Genomic DNA, 27,761 nt, shown 5'->3' on the forward strand with positions numbered 1-27,761 from the left:
AGCACGGTGGCCAAGACCATACAGCGGTATAACAGGACAGGTTCCCCTCAGAACAGGATTCGCCATGGTCCACCAAAGAAGTTGAGGTCACGTGCTCAGCGTCATATCCAGAGGTTGTCTTTGGGAAATAGACGTATGAGTGCTGCCAGCATTGCTGCAGAGGTTGTAGGGGTGGGGGGGGGGGTCAGCCTGTCTTTGCTCAGACCATACGCCGCACACTGCATCAAATTGGTCTGCATGGCTGTCATCCCAGAAGGAAGCCTCTTCTAAAGATGATGCACAAAAAAGACCACAAACAGTTTGCTGAAGACAAGCAGACTAAGGAGATGGATTACTGGAACTATGTCCTGTGGTCTGATGAGACCAAGATAAACGTATTTGGTGTCAGATGGTGACAAGCGTGTGTGGGGGCAACCAGGTGAGGAGGACAAAGACAAGTGTGTCTTGTCTACAGTCAGGCATGGTGGTGGGGGTGTCATGGTCTGGGGCTGCATGAGTGCTGCCGGCACTGGGGGGCTACAGATCATTGAGGGGGCCATGAATGCCAACATGTACTGTGACATACTGAAGCAGAGCATGATCCCCTCCGTTCAGAGACTGGACCGCAGGGCAGTATTCCAACATGATAACCACCCCAAACACACCTCCAACACCACCACTGCCTTGCTAAAGAAGCTGAGGGTAAAGGTGATGGACTGGCCAAGCATGTCTCCAGACCTAAACCCTATTGATCATCTGTGGGACATCCTCAAGCAGAAGGTGGAGGAGCACAAGGTCTCCAACGTCCACCGGCTCCGTGATGTCATCATGGGGGAGTGGAAGAGGACTCCAGTGACAACCTGTGAAGCTCTGCTGACCTCCATGCCCAAGAGGGTGAAGGCAGTGCTGGAAAATAATGGCGGCCACACAAAATATTGAGACTTTGGGCCCAACTTGGAGATTTTCACTTAGGGGTGTACTGACTTTTGTTGCCAGCGGTTTAGACATTAATGGCTGTGTGTTGAGTTATTTTGAGGGGACAGGAAATTTACACTGTTATACAAGCTGTACACTCACTACTTTACATTGTAGACAAGTGTCATTTCTTCAGTGTTGGCACATGAAAAGGTGGAAGAAAAGATTTACAAAAATGTCACTGAGGGGCGTACTTACTTTTGTCAGATACTGTATGTTTGAAATCAAATCTTTATTATTTTGTGGTAAAAACACGGTGTGGACGGATTTCTGCCAGTCACAGTCAGTGTCATGCCCCCTCCAGCCTGTGTCTTAGAATAACAGGGAGGTGAAGCCTCCAACAATCTACAGTTAATATCCCCCTCTCCCCAATTGTGTTTAGCTGGTTAGTTGTCATGGAAGAGGAGGCAGGGAGTGGCCTGTCATTGTGTATACGCCCGCATGTGTGACTCTATAGTCACATGGGCTGCTCAGATGTGATAGGGAGGAAATGCTCAGCATAGAAACTCACTGAAAACTGAGCATGTGCAGATCTGCCAACACAGCTGCAAAATCCCTAGCTGTATTGGGGACATGGACAGGAGGGGGAGATAGAGAGCAGCAGGATTAACCAGGATTTTTGCAGAATACAGAAAAATAACGTCATAGTGATGAGTGAGTATGAACAGCATGGAATACACCATTTGTTCATCGTTTTTTATCATGTGGGTTTAGTGACAGTGGTTTCCTATGATCATCAGTTCCATCTAGTGGCCATAATGTGACATTTTTCCTGATGGAGTAGGTCCAGAAAATGACCTCATTAGGGCCACTAGATGGAGCTGATGATCTTCAACATAACTCCACTGATGTTGAGGAAAAAAAACAATCCCCTCTGGGTGATAAACGTACATTACGGGGGTTTTATCAAACTTTGTAGCAGATTCCTAACTTATGTTGTTCTGTGGAAGTAGCTGTTTGTTTCACAATGTGCAATGGGAGGAGCTCTACCAATGTTCTAATGAGGAAAGCTGTAGGGTGTGAAGTTTCACCTTATATCAGTGGTCAGTGTAGTGGTCCCTTACATTGGTGACCAATGGAAGAAGGACCCCCTTATATCAGTGTAGTGGTTCCTTAGATTGGTGACCAATGGGAGAAGAACCCCCCTTATATCAGTGGTCAGTGTAGTGGTCCCTTACATTGGTGACCAATGGGGGAAGTACCCCCTTATATCAGTGGTCAGTGTAGTGGTCCCTTACATTGGTGACCAATGGGGGAAGTACCCCCTTATATCAGTGGTCAGTGTAGTGGTCCCTTACATTGGTGACCAATGGGAGAAGGACCCCTTATATCAGTGTTGAGTGTAGTGGTCCCCTATATTGGTGACCAATGGGAGAAGGACCCCCCTTATATCAGTGTAGTGGTCCCTTAGATTGGTGACCAATGGGAGAACAACCTCCATATATCAGTGGTCTGTGTAGTGGTCCCTTGCATTGGTGGCCAATGGGAAAAGAACCCCCTTATATCAGTGGTCAGTGTAGTGGTCCCTTACATTGGTGACCAATGGGAGAACAACCTCCATATATCAGTGGTCTGTGTAGTGGTCCCTTGCATTGGTGGCCAATGGGAGAAGGACCCCCTTTATATCAGTGTAGTGGTCCCTTAGATTGGTGACCAATGGGAGAACAACCTCCATATATCAGTGGTCTGTGTAGTGGTCCCTTGCATTGGTGGCCAATGGGAGAAGGACCCCCTTTATATCAGTGTAGTGGTCCCTTAGATTGGTGACCAATGGGAGAACAACCTCCATATATCAGTGGTCTGTGTAGTGGTCCCTTGCATTGGTGGCCAATGGGAGAAGGATCCCCTTATATCAGTGGCGAGTGTAGTGGTCCTTTACATTAGTGATTCACAAGCAGCATCATTAAAACCTCCCACTTCTTTCCAGAATGTTCTAGTACTTTCTGGAAAGAGAGGTGGAGCTGTTTGGGGTGTTCTAAGGAGCCTTGACCATTCCCCACATGAATTGGCAGGGGGCAGGCCTCCTTAAATACCTTGGGTTGGCCCAGATGGGGAGGAGTTTTTCGTGGGGAAGCTGGAAGTGGCGTGCTAGGCTGTCGGGGGCCTTTGAGGGAGCTCTCCGGTCTGGAGGGGGGTGACTTTGGGCCTGGGCTCGGGTGCGGATGAGACCTTCTAAGAACACGTGGATGTTTCCTGGACAGGAGGCACTGGAGCAAGGAGAGAGGACAGCAGGAGAGAGCAATGCCGGGCAAGTCCCCAGGGAGGAACAACGGGACGCAGCCAAGAGAGCTGGTTAGTGACACACAGTCAGGAGAGGACTGGGAGAGTGCAGTCTGGGATGGGTGCAGAGCCAGAAGAGTGGACTGTGGAAGCATGGGCAGGAGAGAGGGCAGGGCCTGAAGAGGTGGTACTGGGAGAAGTAGACACGTGTAGGACAACTAGCACCAAGGACTGTCATATTTTTGCTACCCCACAGGGATCCTAGGTCCCTACCCGCAAAGGGAACTTGCAAGGCCTGGCTGAGCCAGAGTCAGGCCTAAATTTCTGTGCTAGTCAGTCCTGGAAGGGTAAGCAAGAAATGTGCTGGAGGTGTTGAGGAGGAATAGTCTGCAAGCAATTGTTGCCCTGTGTTGCAATTCAGTGGGCATCCCATATTCCCTTATCCTACCCAAGTTAATTCCCCTCAATTAAAAAAACAAACCAAAGTGCAAGGACTGTTATCTGTCTAAAGAGTGACTGGACCATCGTATTCCTCTTATCCTGAGGAACGTCAGACTGTGCGGGACGGTGCCGGACCATCGTATTCCTCTTATCCCGAGGAACCTCAGACTGTGCGGGACGGTGCCGGACCATCGTATTCCTCTTATCCCGAGGAACCTCAGACTGTGCGGGACGGTGCCGGACCATCGTATTCCTCTTATCCCGAGGAACCTCAGACTGTGTGGGACGGTGCCGGACCATCGTATTCCTCTTATCCTGAGGAACCTCAGACTGTGCGGGACGGTGCCGGACCATCGTATTCCTCTTATCCTGAGGAACCTCAGACTGTGAGGGATGGTGCCGGACCATCGTATTCCTCTTATCCCGAGGAACCTCAGACTGTGCGGGACGGTGCCGGACCATCGTATTCCTCTTATCCCGAGAAACCTCAGACTGTGCGGGATGGTGCCGGACCATCGTATTCCTCTTATCCCGAGGAACCTAAGACTGTGCGGGACAGTGCCGGACCATCGTATTCCTCTTATCCTGAGGAACCTCAGACTGTGCGGGACGGTGCCGGACCATCGTATTCCTCTTATCCTGAGGAACCTCAGACTGTGCGGGACGGTGCCGGACCATCGTATGCCTCTTATCCTGAGGAACCTCAGACTGTGCAGGACGGTGCCGGACCATCGTATTCCTCTTATCCTGAGGAACCTCAGACTGTGAGGGACGGTGCCGGACCATCGTATTCCTCTTATCCTGAGGAACCTCAGACTGTGAGGGACGGTGCCGGACCATCGTATTCCTCTTATCCTGAGGAACCTCAGACTGTGCGGGACGGTGCCGGACCATCGTATTCCTCTTATCCTGAGGAACCTCAGACTGTGCGGGACGGTGCCGGACCATCGTATTCCTCTCATCCTGAGGAACCTCAGACTGTGCGGGACGGTGCCGGACCATCGTATTCCTCTTATCCTGAGGAACCTCAGACTGTGCGGGACGGTGCCGGACCATCGTATTCCTCTTATCCTGAGGAACCTCAGACTGTGAGGGACGGTGCCGGACCATCGTATTCCTCTTATCCTGAGGAACCTCAGACTGTGCGGGACGGTGCCGGACCATCGTATTCCTCTTATCCTGAGGAACCTCAGACTGTGAGGGACGGTGCCGGACCATCGTATTCCTCTTATCCTGAGGAACCTCAGACTGTGCGGGACGGTGCCGGACCATCGTATTCCTCTCATCCTGAGGAACCTCAGACTGTGCGGGACGGTGCCGGACCATCGTATTCCTCTCATCCTGAGGAACCTCAGACTGTGCGGGACGGTGCCGGACCATCGTATTCCTCTCATCCTGAGGAACCTCAGACTGTGCGGGACGGTGCCGGACCATCGTATTCCTCTTATCCTGAGGAACCTCAGACTGTGCGGGACGGTGCCGGACCATCGTATTCCTCTTATCCTGAGGAACCTCAGACTGTGAGGGACGGTGCCGGACCATCGTATTCCTCTTATCCTGAGGAACCTCAGACTGTGCGGGACCGTGCCGGACCATCGTATTCCTCTTATCCTGAGGAACAGGGTGACAGGTGGACTACAATGCCCAGCAGCCCTCACGAGGTTACCGCTACATACTCCTCTCCCCCTGGGTGGGAGTGGAGATGACACCATCTATAAAGATATACAGTACATATACACACAGCACAAGGCTGTGTTCACACCATGAGACGTTTCTCGGGGGCTGCAGTACCTCTGAGCTCCACAAGGTGGTGATCTCACTTACACCCAGACAGGAACTCTCTATGGAAGACAGGAAGTGATGTCAGGGTATAAATAGGAAGTTCCAGGTGAGAGGTGAGTCGGGAGGAAGTAGCGAGGAGATCATTGATGGAAGTGGCAGTAGAGGAGGTAATAAGATCTTATTTTCTATTTACACCCAGTAACCCCCCCGTCATGTCCGTCCTCTTCCTCCATAGTCACTGTGGCGTCTTTTATCTCCAGCAGATGATGACACACACATATATAGTGTGGAGACCTAGATTACCCCCTTCAGGGGCAGAACATTCCCCCACTTATGGGACGGAACATTCTCTTCATATTGGAGATGTGTCATCTTCTCCCCTTATCAGTCTCTCTTGTAATGAGGGTTCAGATTCGGGTTTGACCCCAACTTCTAGGGCTCTGGTCAGCGGCCAGTAATGGGTAGAGGAGGTGGAGAACCTCGTCCCTCATTCTGGTAGATACCTCACTTCTTACTAGGGATGAGCACATGTTTTATCCAAACTTGTCTTCACACCGAACCCGGAGAAGCTTTCACTGCCACCCAATCAGCTGGGGCCACCAAATTCCCAGCTCTACAGCTGCGAGAACACATAGGGAGGGGAATCTTCATAACATCATTGACCCAAAATTTAACAAAGCCTCTCTGTCCTTCTCTTCTCAATTGTCCATCGTCATAATCTGATGTATAGACCTCCATATGTACAAAATCCCATTGGGGACAGCTCAGTTATTAACCCCTTATTTCCCCCCTCCTAATATTGTACAAAAACTGCAGTCCAGATAATTCTCTGATATCTATCAACAGAGAAGCCCTCATAGATCACATGACCACACCAATGAAAATGAAGGAGAACCGAAGTCACATGGCCGAGAAGATACTAAACCTCACCCTGGAGATCATCTACCTGCTGACCAGAGAGGTGAGGAGGATTCTGGGAGGTCACATGACATCACTCTTATCTCTATTAATAAAACGCAGACCTGACCGGAGAGGTGAGGAGGATTCTGGGAGGTCACATGACATCACTCTTATCTCTATTAATAAAACACAGACCTGACCGGAGAGGTGAGGAGGATTCTGGGAGGTCACATGACATCACTCTTATCTCTATTAATAAAACACAGACCTGACCGGAGAGGTGAGGAGGATTCTGGGAGGTCACATGACATCACTCTTATCTCTATTAATAAAACACAGACCTGACCGGAGAGGTGAGGAGGATTCTGGGATCTAACATGATATTCCTATTGGTTCCCCAATACAGAGATTTCCTCTTGTGAAGTCCGGTGATCATATGACCATCACAGTGCCTCCATGTGACTCCCTAAAACCTGAGAGACACAACATGGAGAAGATTCTAGAAGTCACCAAGAAGATGATGGAGCTGCTGACAGGAGAGGTGAGGAGGATTCTGGGAATTCTGGGACATTATCCAGTAACAGACAAGGGATGTGTCTGGATGGTGACTGTATCATTGTGTGTGTCAGGTTCCTATAAGGTGTCAGGATGTCACTGTCTATTTCTCCATGGAGGAGTGGGAGTATTTAGAAGGACACAAGGATCTCTACAAGGACGTCATGATGGACAATCAGCCGCCCCTCACATCACCGGGTAAGAGGAGACTTTATTGTAAAGGAGAGAGCAGTACGGAGGCTCCACCTAGATCCCCCATCATCTGATAAACACATAGAAACAATGTATTCAGTCAGTGTGTGTGTTTCCTACAGATGGATCCAGTAATGGGAACCCACCAGAGAGATGTCCCCGTCCTCTGTATTCCCGGGATTCCACACAGGAAGATCACACCATCCCCCACCATCATCAGGTAGATGAGGAACAATCACTGATAGTATCATTAGGATCTGTACATTATCTGCATTGTTACCATTGATGTCATTTTTATTATATATTCAGAGTGGAAACCTGAGAGATCCTAAAGTTGAGATCAAAAAAGAGATAAAAGAGGAGGATGATGAGGATGGGGTGATGGAGGAGTCTCTAAAAGGACACAAAGATCTGTACCAGGACACCATGGAGGAGTCATCCAGATACAGGAACCCCCCAGAGAGATGTCCCCGTCCTCTGTATTCCCGGGATTCCACACAGGAAGGTCACACCATCCCCCACTGTTACAAGGTTGGTGAGATGGAGCATCTAAAACACAAACATTACTCATGGAGATGATGTATAAATGCTACAAGATGTTATATTCTCTTGGTTTAGGGTGAAGTTCTGATAGATATAAAAGTTGAGCTGGAAGAAGAAGAAGAAGAGAGGTATGTGAGGGATGATCAGCAGTCTATGGAGGAGGATGGAATAACGGGGACATTTATAGAGGAGGACACTCCTACAGAGATCAGCACAGGTGGGTCATTAACACTAAATCCATTCCTCCACCCATACTGCTCACTGATTGGTCCAGAGTAGGGTGGGGTCTGGGTGATATCAGCCAATAGTACCCTGGCGATGGTTATGTTCTTCGCCTGTGTTCTCCGTCCTGCACTTTAGATGTTCTTTTCTATCAGATAAACCCCCCCCACCCCCATTTATATATCTAGACTGGATTTATAATCACACAGAACTCTGATATATCCACACTGTATCAAAATGAAGTCTCTACAGAATATTCATGTGAGGATTCCTTGGTGCTCATATCTTATGGCCATCTGCATTTCTCACCAAGTTCAGACTTGGATGCTTTGGTTCCATGCATGAGACTCTCTCTAGGAACCCCCCCCCCCCCCCTGAAATGTCTCCTTTCACACGGCCCCCCAAAGGGGGGTGATTCCTCCAGCAGAGTATCAGCTACATTTCTGGCAGCACTTCCCTAGGCAGCTCTAGCGGGAAGCCCCTCAGGGCACTTCAGTGAGCCCTTTTCATGTGGTTCTCTGGAAAACTGACCAATCGTTTCCTCCGATCCACCATGCATCTACATTCTGAACTGAAGGCCTGAGAACAGGCAGGAGAAACAGCCCAGCTTGACCCAGATAGCTGTACAGTGCAGCAAAAGAACACCAATCCCTTGTAGGCACCTGTCTATGGGAGGATTCTTCCCGGTGACCACAAATGTTAGGGGCATTCTTCTCAATGACTATCATACTAACGTACCCTGAGCTGTAGACATAGTCATTTTTAGGAGCAGTTCCCGTAGATCGGCATATTGTTTCAAAGGTTCCTCCCTGATAAAAAGGTTGAGAAAGTCCCCATATAGGGAGTATGGCACAGTAATTTGATGTTTTGAGACGCCGGTGCCCTGGGTCTAGCAAGATCCCAAGAAGAACCAAAACCCTCTGGGTTATATACATTACCAAAGTGCGTATGCAGTGCAGCAGTCAAAGTAGAGGTAAGGACTGGGCAATTGTACAACAAAGTGCAATGGTCAGGAGTAAGTCTATGTGTTTGGTTGCCTTCATATATCTGGTCGCGTCAATTGCCAACCTGAGAGAAGCTGTAGGGGTCAATGGTCAGAAGTAAGTCCATGTGTTGGTGGTTGCCTTCATATATCTGGTCAATGGTAGGCAGCATCAATTCCCAACCTGAGAGAAGCTGTAGGACTCCAACATCGCCACATCCCTCTCCAGAGACTGAAATAAAGCTCATTACTAGTCCTGAACACTGCACTTAATGAGTCGAAATGCGTGATAGAGGGGGTGGGGAGAATTGTTCAGTGATCCCTGTAACACCATCACTCCTAAACAAGACAGATCTCATTATTTCCTCACTCACTAAGGCCCATCAATAGTGAAATGAATTGTTAGGAGATCCAGAGAACCAATCAGCTCATGTCTAGTAATAATAAGCCAAATGGTCCGGGGCTGAAGTGGTTAAACAATTCTACTTATAATTTGTCCTAAGTCACAACCTTTATATTTTTACCTTATAACAGAATTATCATTCGGTCAGTAGATACTAAAATTGTAATCGTATCTGTGACCTGGAATATAATATGTATAATTTGAATGACTTATAACCACATGTATTTTAAACACAATACTGACTGCACCATTTGAAGTGAACTTTGGACAAACTCAGTGGATATTTAGAGATGGATTAGGTATCTACACAGCTCCTAAAATCTAACACAATGGGTTTTGCTGGACGAGGGTGATTTCTACGTGATAACAGTCTGTATAACCCTTTTGTCTAAGGCTGTCTGTCGCTTTTCTTTACCCACCAAAGATAGGTAAATATCTTCTTTGTTTTGTGAAATGGGACATTATTGTTCAGGCAAATCTGTTTCAACACCAGGTTTGTATAATCTAAAAATGGTTGATCCATTGAAATCATATGTTTTCCAAGTTTTCAATGGATCCGCCATTTTGTTTTTGTCACTCCTATAGAAGACAGTTCTCGTTGTTTCCTCCCTCTCTGACTAAGGTCCATGAATAAAGAAATGATCTGGTAGGAGATCAGAGGACCCACTTACTAGTTACCTTGAGGGGGGAATTGTAAGATCCTCAGAGACAAAGCTGCCTGATGTGGGCGGAGTCCTGGTTTAGGGGAACCAATCAGCTGATGTCTAGTAATAATCTTTGTATTTCTATTTTAGTAGATGGACGGGAGATGAGGAAAACCTCAGAGGATTGTCTCACTTTGTCTCCAGACTGTAAAGTAGAAGATGAGGACATCACACAGTATAGTCCAGGAGAAAACCCGACTACCTCAAATGTCCATCCGGCACCACACAGTGTAGATGGACCATCGTATTCCTCTTATCCTGAGGAACCTCAGACTGTGCGGGACGGTGCCGGACCATCGTATTCCTCTTATCCCGAGGAACCTCAGACTGTGCAGGACGGTGCCGGACCATCGTATTCCTCTTATCCCGAGGAACCTCAGACTGTGCGGGACGGTGCCGGACCATCGTATTCCTCTTATCCCGAGGAACCTCAGACTGTGCGGGACGGTGCCGGACCATCGTATTCCTCTTATCCCGAGGAACCTCAGACTGTGCGGGACGGTGCCGGACCATCGTATTCCTCTTATCCCGAGGAACCTCAGACTGTGCGGGACGGTGCCGGACCATCGTATTCCTCTTATCCCGAGGAACCTCAGACTGTGCGGGACGGTGCCGGACCATCGTATTCCTCTTATCCCGAGGAACCTCAGACTGTGCGGGACGGTGCCGGACCATCGTATTCCTCTTATCCCGAGGAACCTCAGACTGTGCGGGACGGTGCCGGACCATCGTATTCCTCTTATCCCGAGGAACCTCAGACTGTGCGGGACGGTGCCGGACCATCGTATTCCTCTTATCCCGAGGAACCTCACACTGTGCGGGACGGTGCCGGACCATCGTATTCCTCTTATCCTGAGGAACCTAAGACTGTGCGGGATGGTGCCGTCCTTCCAGCAGCAAAGAGGTTTTCCTGTACTGAGTGCGGGAAGAGTTTCCATTCTAAATCTGGTCCTTATGAGCTCAAAAGTTCTCACGCAGATGAGAAGCCATGTTCCTTTCCTGTGTGCGAGAAATGTTTTTCAATGAAATCCCAACTTAACACACATCAGATTTTGCAATCCGGTAAGAAGATCTATTCCTGTCCTGAGTGCAAGAAAAGTTTTCTTCATAATGCTTCCCTATTCAAACATCGGAAGTCTCACACAGGTGAGAAGCCCTTTTCCTGTTCTGAGTGCGGAAAATGCTTTTCCCATAAATGTGATTTTTACAGACATCAGAGAACTCATACAGGCGAAAAGCCGTATTCCTGTCCTGAGTGCGGCAAATGTTTTTCGAGGACTTCCAATCTTTACACGCATCAGAGATTGCACGTGGGGGAGAAGCCACATGTCTGTTCTGAGTGCGGGAAATGTTTTCTAAGAAAATCGGAACTTGCCGCACATCAGAGATCTCACACGGGGGAAAAGCCGTATTCCTGTTCTGAGTGCGGGAAATGTTTTTCAAAGACAAACAATTTCTACAGACATCTGAGATTGCACACGGTGGAGAAGGCATATTCCTGTCCTGAGTGAGGGAATTGGGAGAAATGTTCCTCAGTGAAGTCCTGTCTTTCTGTACATCAGGGGTCCCACACAACCCTGGAGGTGTATTAGTGAGTGCGGGAAATGTCTTGTATATGAATGTTGCTGGACATGTGGGGAAGAAGCACCCCCTGATATACACCTCAGATATACTCCATGGCTGATCTTCATCATGGAAGAAACAGTTGATAAGGAGATCAGAGATCACCAAAGACATGGATGAAGTGTTGTACCGTGTCGGCCATTGATAGCAGGAGAAAAATAAAAATGGAGTCATTACCTCTCATTGGCTGAGTACATTTCCTGGTGTAAACTCTCACAAGAGGTCTGTTTTCTCAGGTCGTCTTCCGGGACGAAACACGTTAACCCCACCACTTAAAAGGCGGTCCTCTAGGCCTTTTTAAAATAAAAATAGAGTCACTACCTCTCATGGGCTGAGTACATTTTGTGGTGGAAGATTTCAAAACAGCTACAGTACCTTGAAAAAGTATTCATATCCCTTGAAATTTCCCAAATTTTTTCATATTACACCCAAAAACGTAAATGTATTTTATTGGGATTTTATGTGATGGACCAACACAAAGTGTCACATAATTGTGAAGTGGAAGGAAAATGATACAAATAAATATGTGAAAAGTGTTGGGGGGAGGGGCATTTGTATGGCGCCCCCCAGAGTCAATTCTTTGTAGAACCCCCTTTCTCTACAAGTCTTTTTGGGGATGTCTCTACCATCTAGAGAGGACATTTCTGCCCATTCTTCTTCTTTGTAAAATATCTCAAGCTCTGTCCTTAACAAACGTGGACGTCATCGGCTCTATTGACTTATATGGTCAGAAATTCCCAGCCATGTAAGCAAAGGGGTGGAATCACAGTGACATCATTGACCATATATGGTTGGGGACATCACAGAGAGACCCCGCCCTCTTGTGTATAGCATTGTCATCCTCTGGACTGTTGGCAGGCGACAAGCAAAGGAGCAGGACGTTATTTCCCCCGTCGGCGGGTCATCGGCTGCCAGGCATTGTGACTGACGTGGATCTACATCGCTGAACGATGGATTGATGATGGATTTTCAACCTTGTTTTGGTTGATTTCAATTTTTTTAAATAAAGGACTTGATAAACTTTGGATGTCTTTCTAGTGTTACAACTTTCTTTTGTAAATGAGTAGGGGTATTATGCTGCCAAAACTCATCCATATGGGGATGGTATCTGGTGCCCCTTTATTATTATCAATCCACATCTGAACCTAGAACCTCGGCAATGTGTGGATGTAGTTCGGCATCTGTGGTGGAACATCGAGAAGAACAACTCCCTGACTGTGATCCCTGGGATAACCTTGCCTTGCATTTTGTTTATGGTGAACCTTGAACTCTTTGCTCCTCCCATGAACTTCCCGATTCAAGCCATGTCTCTGTACTTCCTGTTTGCCAGATTGTTGTGCTTTTTCGGCCAGACGATATCTTGCTCCTGTGCAAACCTTGTAGGGGTAAGGACCTCAAAGAGGGGAAGTCACACTAGGACCACGTAGCAAAGATCCCGTGATGAAGCTGCGTGGTCCTAGTGTGAATTCCTTTCTTTTGGGGCCCTTACCCCAAAAAAATCTATAAGTTTATTTTAAGTCAATTGGAACCCACCGATTTAGGTGAGTCGGCAATCATTCGTGACGTTGTCTTTTGGCTAAATTTTAAAACCTACAGTGCCTAAAACCCTAGCGAGATATCGGCAAACATCTTTTCGTCTATTTGTATCCTCGAGCCTGCAGCTGTCCGTACCTTCTCTATCAGTCATTACCAGCCTTTGGCTTTTTCTTTGACTACGCTTCAACTTTCCACCACTTTTTACTAACCTCTGGCTTGCTTACTGTCTAAGCTTATGCTTGATCCGTACTTGCTACATCTACTGCTGGACACCGGCTTGCTCACCTCTGAAGCCCATCTCCACCATCAGGGGCTTTGGTGAAGACCAGTTAGTGCTTAGACCCCCTCTATACCCTCGGGGTGCCCGTGTCATCCTCCAGGGTGACCTGCTTCTGTACTTATCTTGCTGGTCAATTGGAACCTCTCTACTGCTATAGCTACTGGTCTCCAAGCCTGACCCCTTACTGTGACACATGTTCCCCAGAGCAGTGCCCCTCGTGCTATATTTTTTTTTTTTTTACACCCCCCTCTTGCATATTAACCCAGAAAATTCAAGTTTTTACTTTAACAGATTCACCCCCATTGATTGTAGGGGGGTTTATTGTTCAAGGAACCATTAGAAACCATGAGAGGGACCTTGGCTGAGAAAGGATATCTTGCTCCTTTGTGAACCTGCAGCTCTCCTCATCTTCTCTATCACTCGTTACCAGCTTTTGTAGAATTTTTCTTTAAAGGGTCCTATGCCTACATACTTTTGGTAATAGGTGTTACCAAAAATCCCGTTGATTTTTTCATTGACTCTGATTTCACTTGATCCCGACTTGCCACCACTTTTACTGACCTCTGGCTTGCTTAGTGACTAAGCTTCTGCTTGATTCAGCTCCTGTTGATTTCAATGGGGTTTGGCCATAGCTCCCAACTGTCCCTAAATTTCGCAGGGACTGTCCCTTATTTGGAACAAAGCCCACCTGTCCCTCTTTCCTCCTCATTTGTCCCTCCTTTTGGTCCGATCTATATAGTTGCATATAAAAGGCACTTTTCATCTTTCAAAAGGTGTTTCCCAGTGCGAAACCTTTCATCCAATTTTTTAATTGCTGCATTTGTAAATTTCAAAAGCCAGTATAAAAGGAATAGTATTGGTAAAAAAAAAAAAAAAAACACTTGGGGGTTTAACTAATCATTTTCTTCAATTCTTCTTTAAAGGGGTCCTATGCCTACATACTTTTGGTAATAGGTGTCCCTTGTTCCCATCTCAGAAAGTTGGGAGGTATGGCTTTAGGGTTGCCACCTCATCCCTTTAAACCTGAACACATATGAATCACACGGGTTCTGAGGTTAATTTAATGCAGATAAGACACCAAGTGAGTTTAATTACCACCTCAATTAGCCACGGAACCCGTGTAATTCATATGTGAGGTGGAAACCCTAATGGGGCGGCTAGCTCAAGGAATCCTTAGAGACCTTTGGAGGAACCCTGGCTGAGAAAGGCTGGACTAGGAAGTAATATGTTTCTCTCCGCCTTGGTGGGAGTGGAGATGACCCCATCTATAAGGATATACAGTACATACACACACAGCACAAGGCCGTGTTCACACTACGAGACGTTTCTCGGGGGCTGCAGTACCTCTGATCTCCACAAGGTGGTAATCTCACTTCTACCCAGACAGGAAGTCTCTATGGAAGACAGGAAGTGATGTCAGATACATACAGGAAGGGGTGTCAGGTTATAAATAGGAAGTTCCAGGTGAGAGGTGAGTCGGGAGGAAGTAGCAAGGAAACATTGGTGGAAGTGGAATTAGAGGAGGTAATAAGATCTTATTTTCTATTTACACCCAGTAACCCCCCCGTCATGTTCCGTCCTCTTCCTCCATAGTCACTGTGACGTCTTTTATCTCCAGCAGATGATGATACACACATATATAGTGTGGAAACCTAGATTACCCCCTTCAGGGGCAGAACATTCCCCCACTTACGGGGCCAGAACATTCCCTTCATATTGGAGATGTGTCACCTTAACCAACTTATCAGTCTGTCTTGTAATGAGGGTTCAGATTCGGGTTTGACCCCCAACTTCTAGGGCTCAAATTTTGCTTCAGTGTTTGGTGGATTAATTTTGGTGCTCACCCATAATGTTTTGCACGATCCGTGACTCTGGTCAGCGGCCAGTAATGGGTAGAGGAGGTGGAGGACCCATCCCTCATTCTGGTAGATACCTCGCTTCTTACTAGGGATGAGCACACGTTTCACCCAAACTTGGCTTCACACCGAACCCGGAGAAGCTTTCACTGCCACCCATTCAGCTGCGGCCACCAAATTCCCAGCTCTACAGCTGCGAGAATACATAGGGACGTGAATGTTCATAAGTTCATTGACCTAATATATGGCAAAATCTCTCTGTCCTTCTCTTCTCAATTGTCCGTCGCCATAATGTGATGTGTAGACCTCCATATGTACAAAATCCCATTGGGGACAGCTCAGTTATTAACCCCTTATTTCCCCCCTCCTAATATTGTACAAAAACTGCAGTCCAGATAATTCTCTGATATCTATCAACAGAGAAGCCCTCATAGATCACATGACCACACCAATGAAAATGAAGGAGAACAGGAGTCACATGGCTGAGAAGATACTAAACCTCACCCTGGAGATCATCTACCTGCTGACCGGAGAGGTGAGGAGGATTCTGGGAGGTCACATGACATCACTCTTATCTCTATTAATAAAACACAGACCTGACCGGAGAGGTGAGGAGGATTCTGGGAGGTCACATGACATCACTCTTATCTCTATCAATAAAACACAGACCTGACCGGAGAGGTGAGGAGGATTCTGGGATTCTAACATGATGTTCCTATTGGTTCTCCAATACAGAGATTTCCTCTTGTGAAGTCCGGTGATCATATGACCATCACAGTGCCTCCATGTGACTCCCTAAAACCTGAGAGACACAACATGGAGAAGATTCTAGAAGTCACCAAGAAGATGATGGAGCTGCTGACAGGAGAGGTGAGGAGGATTCTGGGAATTCTGGGACATTATCCAGTAACAGACAAGGGATGTGTCTGGATGGTGACTGTATCATTGTGTGTGTCAGGTTCCTATAAGGTGTCAGGATGTCACTGTCTATTTCTCCATGGAGGAGTGGGAGTATTTAGAAGGACACAAGGATCTCTACAAGGACGTCATGATGGACAATCAGCCGCCCCTCACATCACCGGGTAAGAGGAGACTTTATTGTAAAGGAGAGAGCAGTACGGAGGCTCCACCCATCCCCCATCATCTGATAAACACATAGAAACAATGTATTCAGTCAGTGTGTGTGTTTCCTACAGATGGATCCAGTAATGGGAACCCACCAGAGAGATGTCCCCGTCCTCTGTATTCCCGGGATTCCACACAGGAAGGTCACACCATCCCCCACCATCATCAGGTAGATGAGGAACAATCACTGATAGTATCATTAGGATCTGTACATTATCTGCATTGTTACCATTGATGTCATTTTTATTATATATTCAGAGTGGAAACCTGAGAGGTCCTAAAGTTGAGGTCAAAGAAGAGATAAAAGAGGAGGATGATGAGGATGGGGTGATGGAGGAGTCAGAGTTTCTAAAAAGACACAAAGATCTGTACCAGGACACCATGGTGGAGTCATCCAGCTACAGAAACCCACCAAAGAAATGTCCCCGTCCTCTGCATTCCTGGGATTCCACACTGGAAGGTCACACCATCCCTCAAAGTTACAAGGTTGGTGGGATGGAGCATCTAAAACACAAACATGGAGACGATGTATGATTGCTACAAGATGTTATATTCTCTTGGTTTAGGGTGAAGTTCTGATGGATATAAAAGTTGAGCTGGAAGAAGAAGAGAGGTATGTGAGGGATGATCAGCAGTCTATGGAGGAGGATGGAATAACGGGGACATTTATAGAGGAGGACACTCCTACAGAGATCAGCACAGGTGGGTCATTAATGCTAAATACATTCCTCCACCCATACTGCTCACTGATTGGTCCAGAGTAGGGTGGGGACTGGGTGATATCAGCCAATAGTACCCTGGTGATGGTTTTGTTCTTCTCCTGTGTTCCCCGTCCTGCACTTTAGATGTTCTTTTCTATCGGATAAACCCCCCACCCCCATTTATATATCTAGACTGGATTTATAATCACACAGAGCTCTGATATATCCACATTGTATCAAAATTAAGTCTCTACAGAATATACATGTGAGGATTCCTTGGTGCTGATATCTTATGGCCATCTGCATTTCTGTCAGGGCTGGCTTAGCCCTTCCTTCTCTGGGCTGGCCGCTCAGCTGTCGGCTAATTGCCAGCTCTCTTCTCTTTCCACAGTTACCAGCTGTTACCAACTGTTCCCGATGATGCTCGTCTGACCTGCCTATTTAAAGCCTTCTAGCTCACTTTTCCCTTTGCCTTCGCATTGGTCACATCACAATGAACCATCTCCTGCTGTTTGTTTCAAGACTGGCTTGCTGACATCCCTTCTGGCTTCTTATCCTGCTTGCGGTTGTTCTCCTTGGATCCCTGACTTCAGGCCTGGCTGATTACCCGATCTGGTTAATGAACTTTGGACTGGCTGACTACCCGATCTGGCTACTGGACTCTGGCTATGCTTGACTACGCTTTTTTCTATTTACCTTTTTATTTTTATTAATAAACAAGTGTGATTTGATTGTACTTCTGTTCTCAGTCTGTTTCATGGTTTCTGACAGTAGGCGAAGGCCATGAATTCAGACGATACAGTCAATCCACTTGTTGGTAATATTTCATCCAGATTGGATGAACTGGATCACCGCATTGCTCAGTTTGCCTTGGCATTACAAATGCTCCTGAATTCGCACGGTTCACCTGGAATCCTCCACGGTGGCTGCTCCGGTACAACCTGAGCCACAGGCCGGCCCTGCTGCTGCGCCAGTCTCTGTGCAGGCACCCGCCTCGAGTATTACCTCTATAAGAGATATGTCTGGTTCTGCTCCGCTTCCCCAGCGATTTGGGGGCAATCCGATTCAATGCAGAGGGTTTCTCAATCAGGTTGAGATATACTTGGAAATGCTGCCCCAGGCGTTTCCCACGGACAGAAGCAAAGTAGGTTTCCTGATATCTTTGCTTTCTGAGAGAGCCTTGGCCTGGGCTAACCCTCTATGGCAGACGCAAAAACCTGTTGTCTTGAGTTACCCTCAGTTTGTGGCCTCCTTTAAAAGGGTTTTTGACGTTCCTTCACGCTCTGCTTCTGCTGCCAAGTGCCTCATGTACATCAAACAGAGTACGAGAGCTGTTGCCGACTACACCATTGAATTCCGTACTCTGGCAGCAGAGGTTGCTTGGAACAATGTGGCCCTCATGGCTGCTTTTTCTCATGGTCTCTCGGATTCCATCAAGGATGAGATAGCAGCCCGAGATATACCCACTGAGCTGGAGAGCTTGATCACGTTTGTCATCCTCATTGACTCCAGACTCAGAGAAAGACTTTCTCTTAAGGAGCGCTTGCGGAAGCCTCCTGTACGTTTGCCTCCGAGCTTTGTAGTCCCACCCATGCCTCCCTCACCTCCCATGCCTCCCTCACCTCCCATGCCTCCCTCACCTCCCATGCCTCCCTCACCACCCATGCCTCCTTCACCTCCCATGCCTCCCTCACCTCCCATGCCTTCCTCACCTCCCATGCCTCCCTCACCTCCCATGCCTCCTGGTACCGAGTTGGTCAGTGAAGATGAATCCATGCACCTGGGCTTCACGCGTCTCTCTGCGGATGAGAGAGCCTTTAGGAGGAGGGAGAGATTGTGGCCAGTCAGGTCACTTTTTGAAGTCTTGCCCTACCCATCAAGGGAACGCCCGAACATTGAGGTTCTGTCCTGGACAGACTTTAGGTGGCGTTGTTTCGTCTCCAGTTATCCAGAAGGATAAGCCCCTGGTTTTGGTCACCCTTTCTTGGGCTGAGTCGTCCATTGAGATACAGGGTCTAATCGACTCTGGGGCTGCAGGCCTGTTCATTGATGCTGCATTTGTTTTGCAGCCCTCGATTCCGCTGCAGCTGCGTGACACTCCACTTGCCATTGAGGCTCTTGACGGGAGACCTTTACAGCCTGCCCATGAGACAGTTCCGTTGTCCATGGCCGTAGGGCAGGGGTGTCCAAACTTTTTTCAAAGAGGGCCAGATTTGATGAAGTGAACATGCACGAGGGCCGACCATTTTGCCTGACATTCTTTGAACCATTAAAAATCGGTCTAAGTGTGTTCGTTCGAACACTAATACACGGCCCAACAAGAATTCTCTTGCCTTTGTGGCTGTGTGTGTTGAAGAGATGAGCTCGGGCGTGTTATTTGGATATACCGTATTTATTGGCGAATAAGAGGGAAGTTTCAGGAAAAAAAACCTTAAAATTTTAAATAAAAAAACTCTGAAGCAAAATAAGGGTCAGTGCCCATCTGCGCTCCCACCATTGCCAGGAATGCACCCACCATTAGCCAGGAATGCACCCACCATTAGCCAGAAATACACCCACCATTAGCCAGGAATGCAGCCACCATTAGCCAGGATTTCAGCCACCATTAGCCAGGAATGCAGCCACCATTAGCCAGGATTTCAGCCACCATTAGCCAGGAATGCAGCCACCATTGCCAGGATTTCACTCACTATTAGCCAGGAATGCAGCCACCATTAGCCAGGAATGCAGCCACCATTAGCCAGGATTTCACTCACTATTGCCAGGATTTCACATACTATTGCCAGGAATGCAGCCACCATTGCCAGGATTTCACTCACTATTGCCAGGAATGCAGCCACCATTGCCAGGATTTCACTCACTATTAGCCAGGAATGCAGCCACCATTGCCAGGATTTCACATACTATTGCCAGGAATGCAGCCACCATTAGCCAGGATTTCACTTACTATTAGCCAGGAATGTACTTACCATTGCCATCAGTGCAGCCTTGGAGGGGACATGGAGGGGGCTGGACGAGCGCCAAAGAACAGGAGAATCTCCTGTTTTCACAGCGGCCTCTTTAAGAGAAAGTCCCGCCTCCTTTTATGGACAGAACAGTCGTCCAATGGCGGAGATGGGACTTCCTATTACAGAGGCTGCAGTGTAAACAGGAAATACTCCTGTGTGCACAGCGCTCGTACAGCCTCCTATCTCCAATGCAGCCAGACTATATATCTTTTGTGGCCCCGGTGCTGGGAGATCGTCGGGGGCCACAAAAGATATATATGTTTAGATTACCAGGCGGGCCGTTCAAAACCGGACCGCAGGCCGCGATTGGCCCGCGGGCCGGACTTTGGACATGCCTGCCGTAGGGGCTCTTCACCATGAGATAATCCAATTCCAAGTTATTTCCTCATCCAGATTTCCGCTGGTTATTGGTTATCCTTGGTTACAGAGGCACAACCCCTCTTTTGAGCTCCGTGCTGAGGTTCTCTCCTGGTCACCACAATGCAGTGAGATATGCTTCCTGAAGGTATCCAAGGTCCTGTGCACTGCTTCACTCCCCTCCCAGCCGGAGGAGTACCGTGATTTTGGCGATGTCTTTGATAAAGGTCAAGCCTCCACACCGGTTTTATGATTGCGCAATTGACCTTCAACCTGGTGCCTTACCTCCTCATGGCCGGGTTTACCCTTTGTCGGTCTTGGAGGATAAGGCCATGGAGGAGTATGTTGCTGACGCCTCGTCTCCTGCTGGTGCTGGTTTCTTCTTTGTGAAAAAGAAGAGCGGTGAACTGAGACCTTGTATAGATTATAGGGGTCTCGATCGTGCCACGATTAAGAATGCCTATCCGATTCCATTGATTACTGAGTTATTTGACCGCCTCAAGGGAGCAACGGTTTTCACAAAGCTTGACCTGAGCGGGGCATACAATCTCGTGCGCATTAAGGAGGGCGACGAGTGGAAAACTGCGTTTAATACCAAAATAGGCCATTATGAATACCTGGTAATGCCTTTTGGCCTTTGTAATGCCCTGGCAGTTTTCCAGGAATTTATTAACGATGTTCTCCGAGATTTGTTGCAATTGTGTGTGGTGGTTTATCTCGATGATATCCTCATATTTTCCAAGTCCCTGGAGAGCCACCACACAGATGTCTGTCGTGTATTTGAGAAACTAAGGGAGAACAATCTCTATTATAAACTGGAGAAGTGGGAGTTCCATCGGGAACAGGTTACTTTCCTGGGCTATGTCATTTCCACTGCTGGTTTTTCGATGGACCCAGAGAAACTGTCGGCAGTCCTACAGTGGCCTCAACCCTTTGGTTTACATCCTCTGCAGCGTTTCCTGGGCTTTGCCAACTACTATTGGAAGTTTATTCGTAACTTCTCGTCTCTGGTCAAGCCTCTGACTGATATGACCAGAAAGGACGGTAACCCACAGAGTTGGTCTCCGGAGTCCATTAAGGCCTTTGAGACTCTCAAGGCTGCCTTTGTTTCTGCTCCTGTGTTGGCACATCCTGATCCTATGTTGCCTTTTATCCTAGAAGTTGATGCTTCTGAGACTGGAGTTGGCACCCTTCTGTCTCAACGTCCTAACTCTGAGAGCGCTATGCATCCGTGTGGCTACTTTTCCAAGAAATTGTCACCTGCTGAGTGCAATTATGAGATTGGTGACAGAGAGCTGTTGGCGATCATTTTAGCCCTGAAAGAATGGAGATGAAGGTACCACTGTGCCCGTTCTTATTCTTACTGACCATAAGAATCTTACATTCTTCTCTGAGGCTAAGCGACTCTCTCCCAGAAGGGCGTGATGGGCTCTTTTTTTGTCGAGCTTTAATTACATTGTCTCATTCTTACCCGGTACTAAGAATGTAAGGGCTGATGCCTTGTCACGACAATTTTCCTCCACTTCCAAGTCGGAGTCGGTTCCGGTTCCTATGATTCCTCCTGATCATATCTTGGCTACGGTTTTGCACCAGTCTTACTTCTCCTTTGGGTGACAAAATTCTTGCTGCTCAGGTCCATGCTTCTCCTGATAAACCTTGTGACCGCTGCTTTGTCCCAGAGAGTCTCCGTACTGCCGTGCTCCTGGCTTACCATTCTCCCAAGGCTGCTGGCCATCCTGGGAAGAATCAACTCATTTGGGCCATTTCCCAACAATTCCGGTGGCCTAGTCTACGGGCTGATGTTACTGCCTTCATAGCTGCCTGTCCCATGTGTGCTCAGAATAAGACTCCATGACACCTTCCAGTGGGCCTCCTACAACCCATACCCAATGGAGAGAGGCCCTGGACTCACCTGTCTATGGATTTCATTGTGGAGTTGCCCAACTCCCAAGGCAACACTGTTATCCTTATGGTAGTTGACCGGTTCTCAAAGATGTGTCATTGTATTCCACTTAAGAAGTTGCCCACCTCTAAGGAACTGGCTTCCATTTTTGCTCGGGAGATCTTTGGCTTACATGGGCTACCCAAGGTGATTGTCTCGGATAGGGGCAGTCAGTTTGTCTCCCGGTTCTGGCGAGCCTTTTGTGCACAGTTGGGAATCCAGCTTGCGTTCTCTTCTGCGTATCACCCGCAGTCTAATGGGGCTGCAGAACGAGCCAATCAGTCCTTGGAGCAATTCCTACGTTGCTATATTTCTGACCATCATAACAACTGGTCTGACCTATTACCTTGGGCAGAGTTTGCTCACAACAGTGCCTTGAATTCTGTCTCCCGATTGTCTCCATTTATGGTGAATTATGGTTTCCAACCTTCCATGTTGCCTGACTCGTTTGTTCTGCAGAGTATTCCTGTGTTAGAGGAGCCTCTCTGTGGTCTTCGTTCCACTTGGGTACAAGTCCAGGAGGCTTTGCGTCATGCTAATGACAGGTACAGACTCCATGCTGACCGCAGACGCCTGCCTGCGCCTTCCTACCAGGTTGGGAACAGGGTCTGGCTGTCATCTCGCAACCTCCGGCTTCGTGTTCCCTCACTGAAGTTTGCACCTCGGTTTATTGGGCCTCTCCGTATCCTTCGCAGGATTAACACAGTAGCTTACGCGTTGGACCTTCCTCCTAGTATGCGCATCTCAAATGTGTTTCATGTCTCCTTATTGAAACCGTCGGTCTGTAACCGATTTACCACCTCGGTGCCACGTCCTCACCCTATTCAGGTTGAGAACCATGAGGAGTATGAGGTACAATCCATTGTTGACCCCCGTAGGTTCCGTGGGCGCATACAGTACCTGGTATATTGGAAGGGGTACGGTCCGGAGGAATGCTCCTGGGTTTCATCCTCTGACGTACATGCCCCTGTCCTCCTCCGCGAGTTCCATAGGCGGTTTCCCCTCAAGCCCGGTGGCCCTCTGAGGGAGAGGGGTCATTGAGGGTGGGGGGGTACTGTCAGGGCTGGCTTAGCCCTTCCTCCTCTGGTCTGGCCGCTCAGCTGTTGGCTAATTGCCAGCTCTCTTCTCTTTCCACAGTTACCAGCTGATGCTCGTCTGACCTGCCTATTTAAAGCCTTCCAGCTCACTTTTTCCTTTGCCTTCGTGTTGGTCACATCACAAGGAACCATCTCCTGCTGTTTGTTTCAAGACTGGCTTGCTGACATCCCTTCTGGCTTCTTATCCTGCTTGCAGTTGCTCTCCTTGGATCCCTGACTTCTGGCCTGGCTGATTACCCGATCTGGTTAATGAACTTTGGACTGGCTGACTACCCGATCTGGCTACTGGACTCAGGCTATGCTTGACTACACTTTTTCCTATTTACCTTTTTATTTTTATTAATAAACAAATGTGATTTGATTGTACTTCTGTCTCAGTCTGTTTCATGGTTTCTGACAATTTCTCACCAAGTTCAGACTTGGATGCTTCGGTTCCATGCATGAGACCCTCTCCAGGAACCCCAAAATGTCTCCTTTCACACGGCCCCCCAAAGGCAGCACTTCCCCAGGCAGCTCTAGCAGGAAGCCCCCAGTGAAGCCGTTTCATGCGGATCTCTGGAAAACTGACCGATCGTTTCCTCAGACCCACCATGCATCTACATTTTGAACTAAAGCCATAAGCACAGACAGGAGAAACAGCCCAGCTTGACCCAGATAGCTGGAGAGTGCAGCAAAAGAACACCAATCCCTTGTAGGCACCTGTCTACGGGAGGATTCTTCCCGGTGACCTCAAATGTTAGGGGCATTCTTCTCAATGACCATCATACTAACGCACCCTGAGCTGTAGACATTGTCATTTTTAGGAGCGGTTCCCGTAGATCGGCATATTGTTTCAAAGGTTCCCCCCTGATAAAAAGATTGAGAAAGTCTGGTCTAGAGGCTGTGATTGAACAACCCTCCCCATATAGGGAGTATGGCACAGTAATTTGACGTTTTGAGACCCCAGTGACCTGGGTCTAACAAGATCCCAAAAAGAACCAAATCCCTCTGGGTTATACACATTACCAAAGTGCGTATGCAGTGCAGCAGTCAGAGTAGAGGTAAGGACTGGGCAATTGTACAGCAAAGTGCAATGGTCAGGAGTAAGTCCATGTGTTGGTGGTTGCCTTCATATATCTGGTCAATGGTAGGCAGCATCAATTCCCAACCTGAGAGAAGCTGTAGGACTCCAACATCGCCACATCCCTCTCCAGAGACTGAAATAAAGCTCATTACTAGTCCTGAACACAGCACTTAATGAGTAGAAACGCATGATAGAGGGGGTGGGGAGAATTGTTCTGTTATCCCTGTAACACCATCTCTCCTATACAAGACAGATCTCATCATTTCCTCACTCACTAAGGCCCATCAATAGTGAAATGAATTGTTAGGAGATCCAGAGAACCAATCAGCTGATGTCTAGTAATAATCTTTGTATTTCTATTTTAGTAGATGGACGGGAGATGAGGAAAACCTCAGAGGATTGTCTCACTTTGTCTCCAGACTGTAAAGTAGAAGATGAGGACATCACACAGTATAGTCCAGGAGAAAACCCGACTACCTCAAATGTCCATCCGGCACCACACAGTGTAGATGGACCATCGTATTCCTCTTATCCCGAGGAACCTCAGACTGTGCGGGACGGTGCCGGACCATCGTATTCCTCTTATCCCGAGGAACCTCAGACTGTGCGGGACGGTGCCGGACCATCGTATTCCTCTTATCCCGAGGAACCTCAGACTGTTCGGGACGGTGCCGGACCATCGTATTCCTCTTATCCTGAGGAACCTCAGACTGTGCGGGACGGTGCCGGACCATCGTATCCCTCTTATCCCGAGGAACCTCAGACTGTGCGGGACGGTGCCGGACCATCGTATTCCTCTTATCCCGAGGAACCTCAGACGGTGCGGGACGGTGCCGGACCATCGTATTCCTCTTATCCCGAGGAACCTCAGACTGTGCGGGACGGTGCCGGACCATCGTATTCCTCTTATACCGAGGAACCTCAGACTGTGCGGGACGGTGCCGGACCATCGTATTCCTCTTATCCCGAGGAACCTCAGACTGTGCGGGACGGTGCCGGACCATCGTATTCCTCTTATCCCGAGGAACCTCAGACTGTGCGGGATGGTGCCGGACCATCGTATTCCTCTTATCCCGAGGAACCTCAGACTGTGCGGGACGGTGCCGGACCATCGTATTCCTCTTATCCTGAGGAACCTCAGACTGTGAGGGACGGTGCCGGACCATCGTATTCCTCTTATCCTGAGGAACCTCAGACTGTGCGGGACGGTGCCGGACCATCGTATTCCTCTTATCCTGAGGAACCTCAGACTGTGCGGGACGGTGCCGGACCATCGTATTCCTCTTATCCCGAGGAACCTCAGACTGTGCGGGACGGTGCCGGACCATCGTATTCCTCTTATCCTGAGGAACCTCAGACTGTGCGGGACGGTGCCGGACCATCGTATTCCTCTTATCCTGAGGAACCTCAGACTGTGCGGGACGGTGCCGGACCATCGTATTCCTCTTATCCTGAGGAACCTCAGACTGTGCGGGACGGTGCCGGACCATCGTATTCCTCTTATCCCGAGGAACCTCAGACTGTGCGGGACGGTGCCGGACCATCGTATTCCTCTTATCCCGAGGAACCTCAGACTGTGCAGGACGGTGCCGGACCATCGTATTCCTCTTATCCCGAGGAACCTCAGACTGTGCGGGACGGTGCCGGACCATCGTATTCCTCTTATCCCGAGGAACCTCAGACTGTGCGGGACGGTGCCGGACCATCGTATTCCTCTTATCCTGAGGAACCTCAGACTGTGCGGGACGGTGCCGGACCATCGTATTCCTCTTATCCCGAGGAACCTCAGACTGTGCGGGACGGTGCCGGACCATCGTATTCCTCTTATCCTAAGGAACCTCAGACTGTGCGGGACGGTGCCGGACCATCGTATTCCTCTTATCCTAAGGAACCTCAGACTGTGCGGGACGGTGCCGTCCTTCCAACAGATAAGATGTTTTCCTGTACTGAGTGCGGGAAATGTTTCCATTCTAAATCTGGTCCTTATGAGCTCAAAAGTTCTCACGCAGATGAGAAGCCATGTTCCTTTCCTGTGTGCGAGAAATGTTTTTCAATAAAATCCCAACTTAACACACATCAGATTTTGCAATCCGGTAAGAAGATCTATTCCTGTCCTGAGTGCAAGAAAATTTTTCTTCATAGTTCTTCCCTATTCAAACATCGGAAGTCTCACACAGGTGAGAAGCCCTTTTCCTGTTCTGAGTGCGGAAAATGCTTTTCCCATAAATGTGATTTTTACAGACATCAGAGAACTCATACAGGCGAAAAGCCGTATTCCTGTCCTGAGTGCGGGAAATGTTTTTCGAGGACTTCCAATCTTTACACGCATCAGAGATTGCACGTGGGGGAGAAGCCACATGTCTGTTCTGAGTGCGGGAAATGTTTTTCAAAGACAAACAATTTCTACAGACATCTGAGATCTCACACGGGGGAGAAGCCATATTCCTGTCCTGAGTGAGGGAATTGTTCCTCACTGAAGTCCTGTCTTCCTGTACATCAGGGATCCCACACATCCCTGGAGGTATATTAGTAAGTGCGGGAAATGTCTTGTATATGAATGTTGCTGGTCATGTGGGGAAGAAGCACCCCCTGATATACACCTCAGATATACTCCATGGCTGATCTTCATCATGGAAGAAACAGTTGATAAGGAGATCAGAGATCACCAAAGACATGGATGAAGTGTTGTACCGTGTTGGCCATTGATAGCAGGAGAAAAATAAAAATGGAGTCATTACCTCTCATTGGCTGAGTACATTTTGTGGTGTAAACTCTTGCAAGAGATCTGTTTTATCAAATCGTCTTCCAGGACGAAACGCGTTAGCCCCACCACTTAAAAGGCGGTTCTCTAGGCCTTTTAAAATAAAAATGGAGTCATTCCCTCTCATTGCCTGGGTACATTTTGTGATGGAAGATTTCAAAAACATCTACAGTACCTTGGAAAAGTATTCATACCCCTTGAAATTTCCCACATTTTTTCATATTACAACCAAAGACGTAAATGTATTTTATTGGGATTTTATGTGATGGACCAACACAAAGTGTCACATAATTGTGAAATGGAAGGAAAATGATACAAATAAATATGTGAAAAGTGTGGGGGGGAGGGGCCTTTGTATGGTGCCCCCCTGAGTCAATACTTTGTAGAACCCCCTTTCTCTACAAGTCTTTTTGGGGGTGTCTCTACCAGCTTTGCACATCTAGAGAGGACATTTCTGCCTATTCTTCTTTGTAAAAAATCTCAAGCTCTATCAGATTGGATGGAGAGCGTCTGT

At 48.0% G+C, this 27,761-nt stretch overlaps 2 protein-coding genes across 2 annotated transcripts in view; both read left to right on the forward strand.

Annotated features, from left to right (window-relative positions):
• LOC143955452 (uncharacterized) overlaps nucleotides 1-27,761 on the forward strand; it is a 233,242-nt gene that overhangs the window by 22,867 nt on the left and 182,614 nt on the right. The window contains exon 4 of the mRNA XM_077465496.1: nucleotides 7,354-7,575. Within this exon, the coding sequence (XP_077321622.1) occupies nucleotides 7,354-7,575 (222 nt within the window). The remainder of the gene's footprint in view (nucleotides 1-7,353; nucleotides 7,576-27,761) is intronic.
• Nucleotides 8,047-27,230, forward strand: LOC143955339 (uncharacterized). The gene is made up of 7 exons (XM_077465408.1): nucleotides 8,047-8,070; nucleotides 10,378-11,405; nucleotides 13,736-13,814; nucleotides 16,362-16,487; nucleotides 16,577-16,804; nucleotides 16,885-17,020; nucleotides 24,852-27,230. The coding sequence occupies exons 1-7, from the start codon at nucleotides 8,047-8,049 to the stop codon at nucleotides 26,942-26,944; spliced, it is 3,714 nt and encodes a 1,237-aa protein (XP_077321534.1). The 3' UTR covers nucleotides 26,945-27,230.

Source organism: Lithobates pipiens, unplaced genomic scaffold, assembly GCF_037356315.1.
Source record: "Lithobates pipiens isolate NorthernLeopardFrog02 unplaced genomic scaffold, aLitPip1_a1.2 Scaffold_35, whole genome shotgun sequence".
NCBI lineage: Eukaryota > Metazoa > Chordata > Amphibia > Anura > Ranidae > Lithobates > Lithobates pipiens.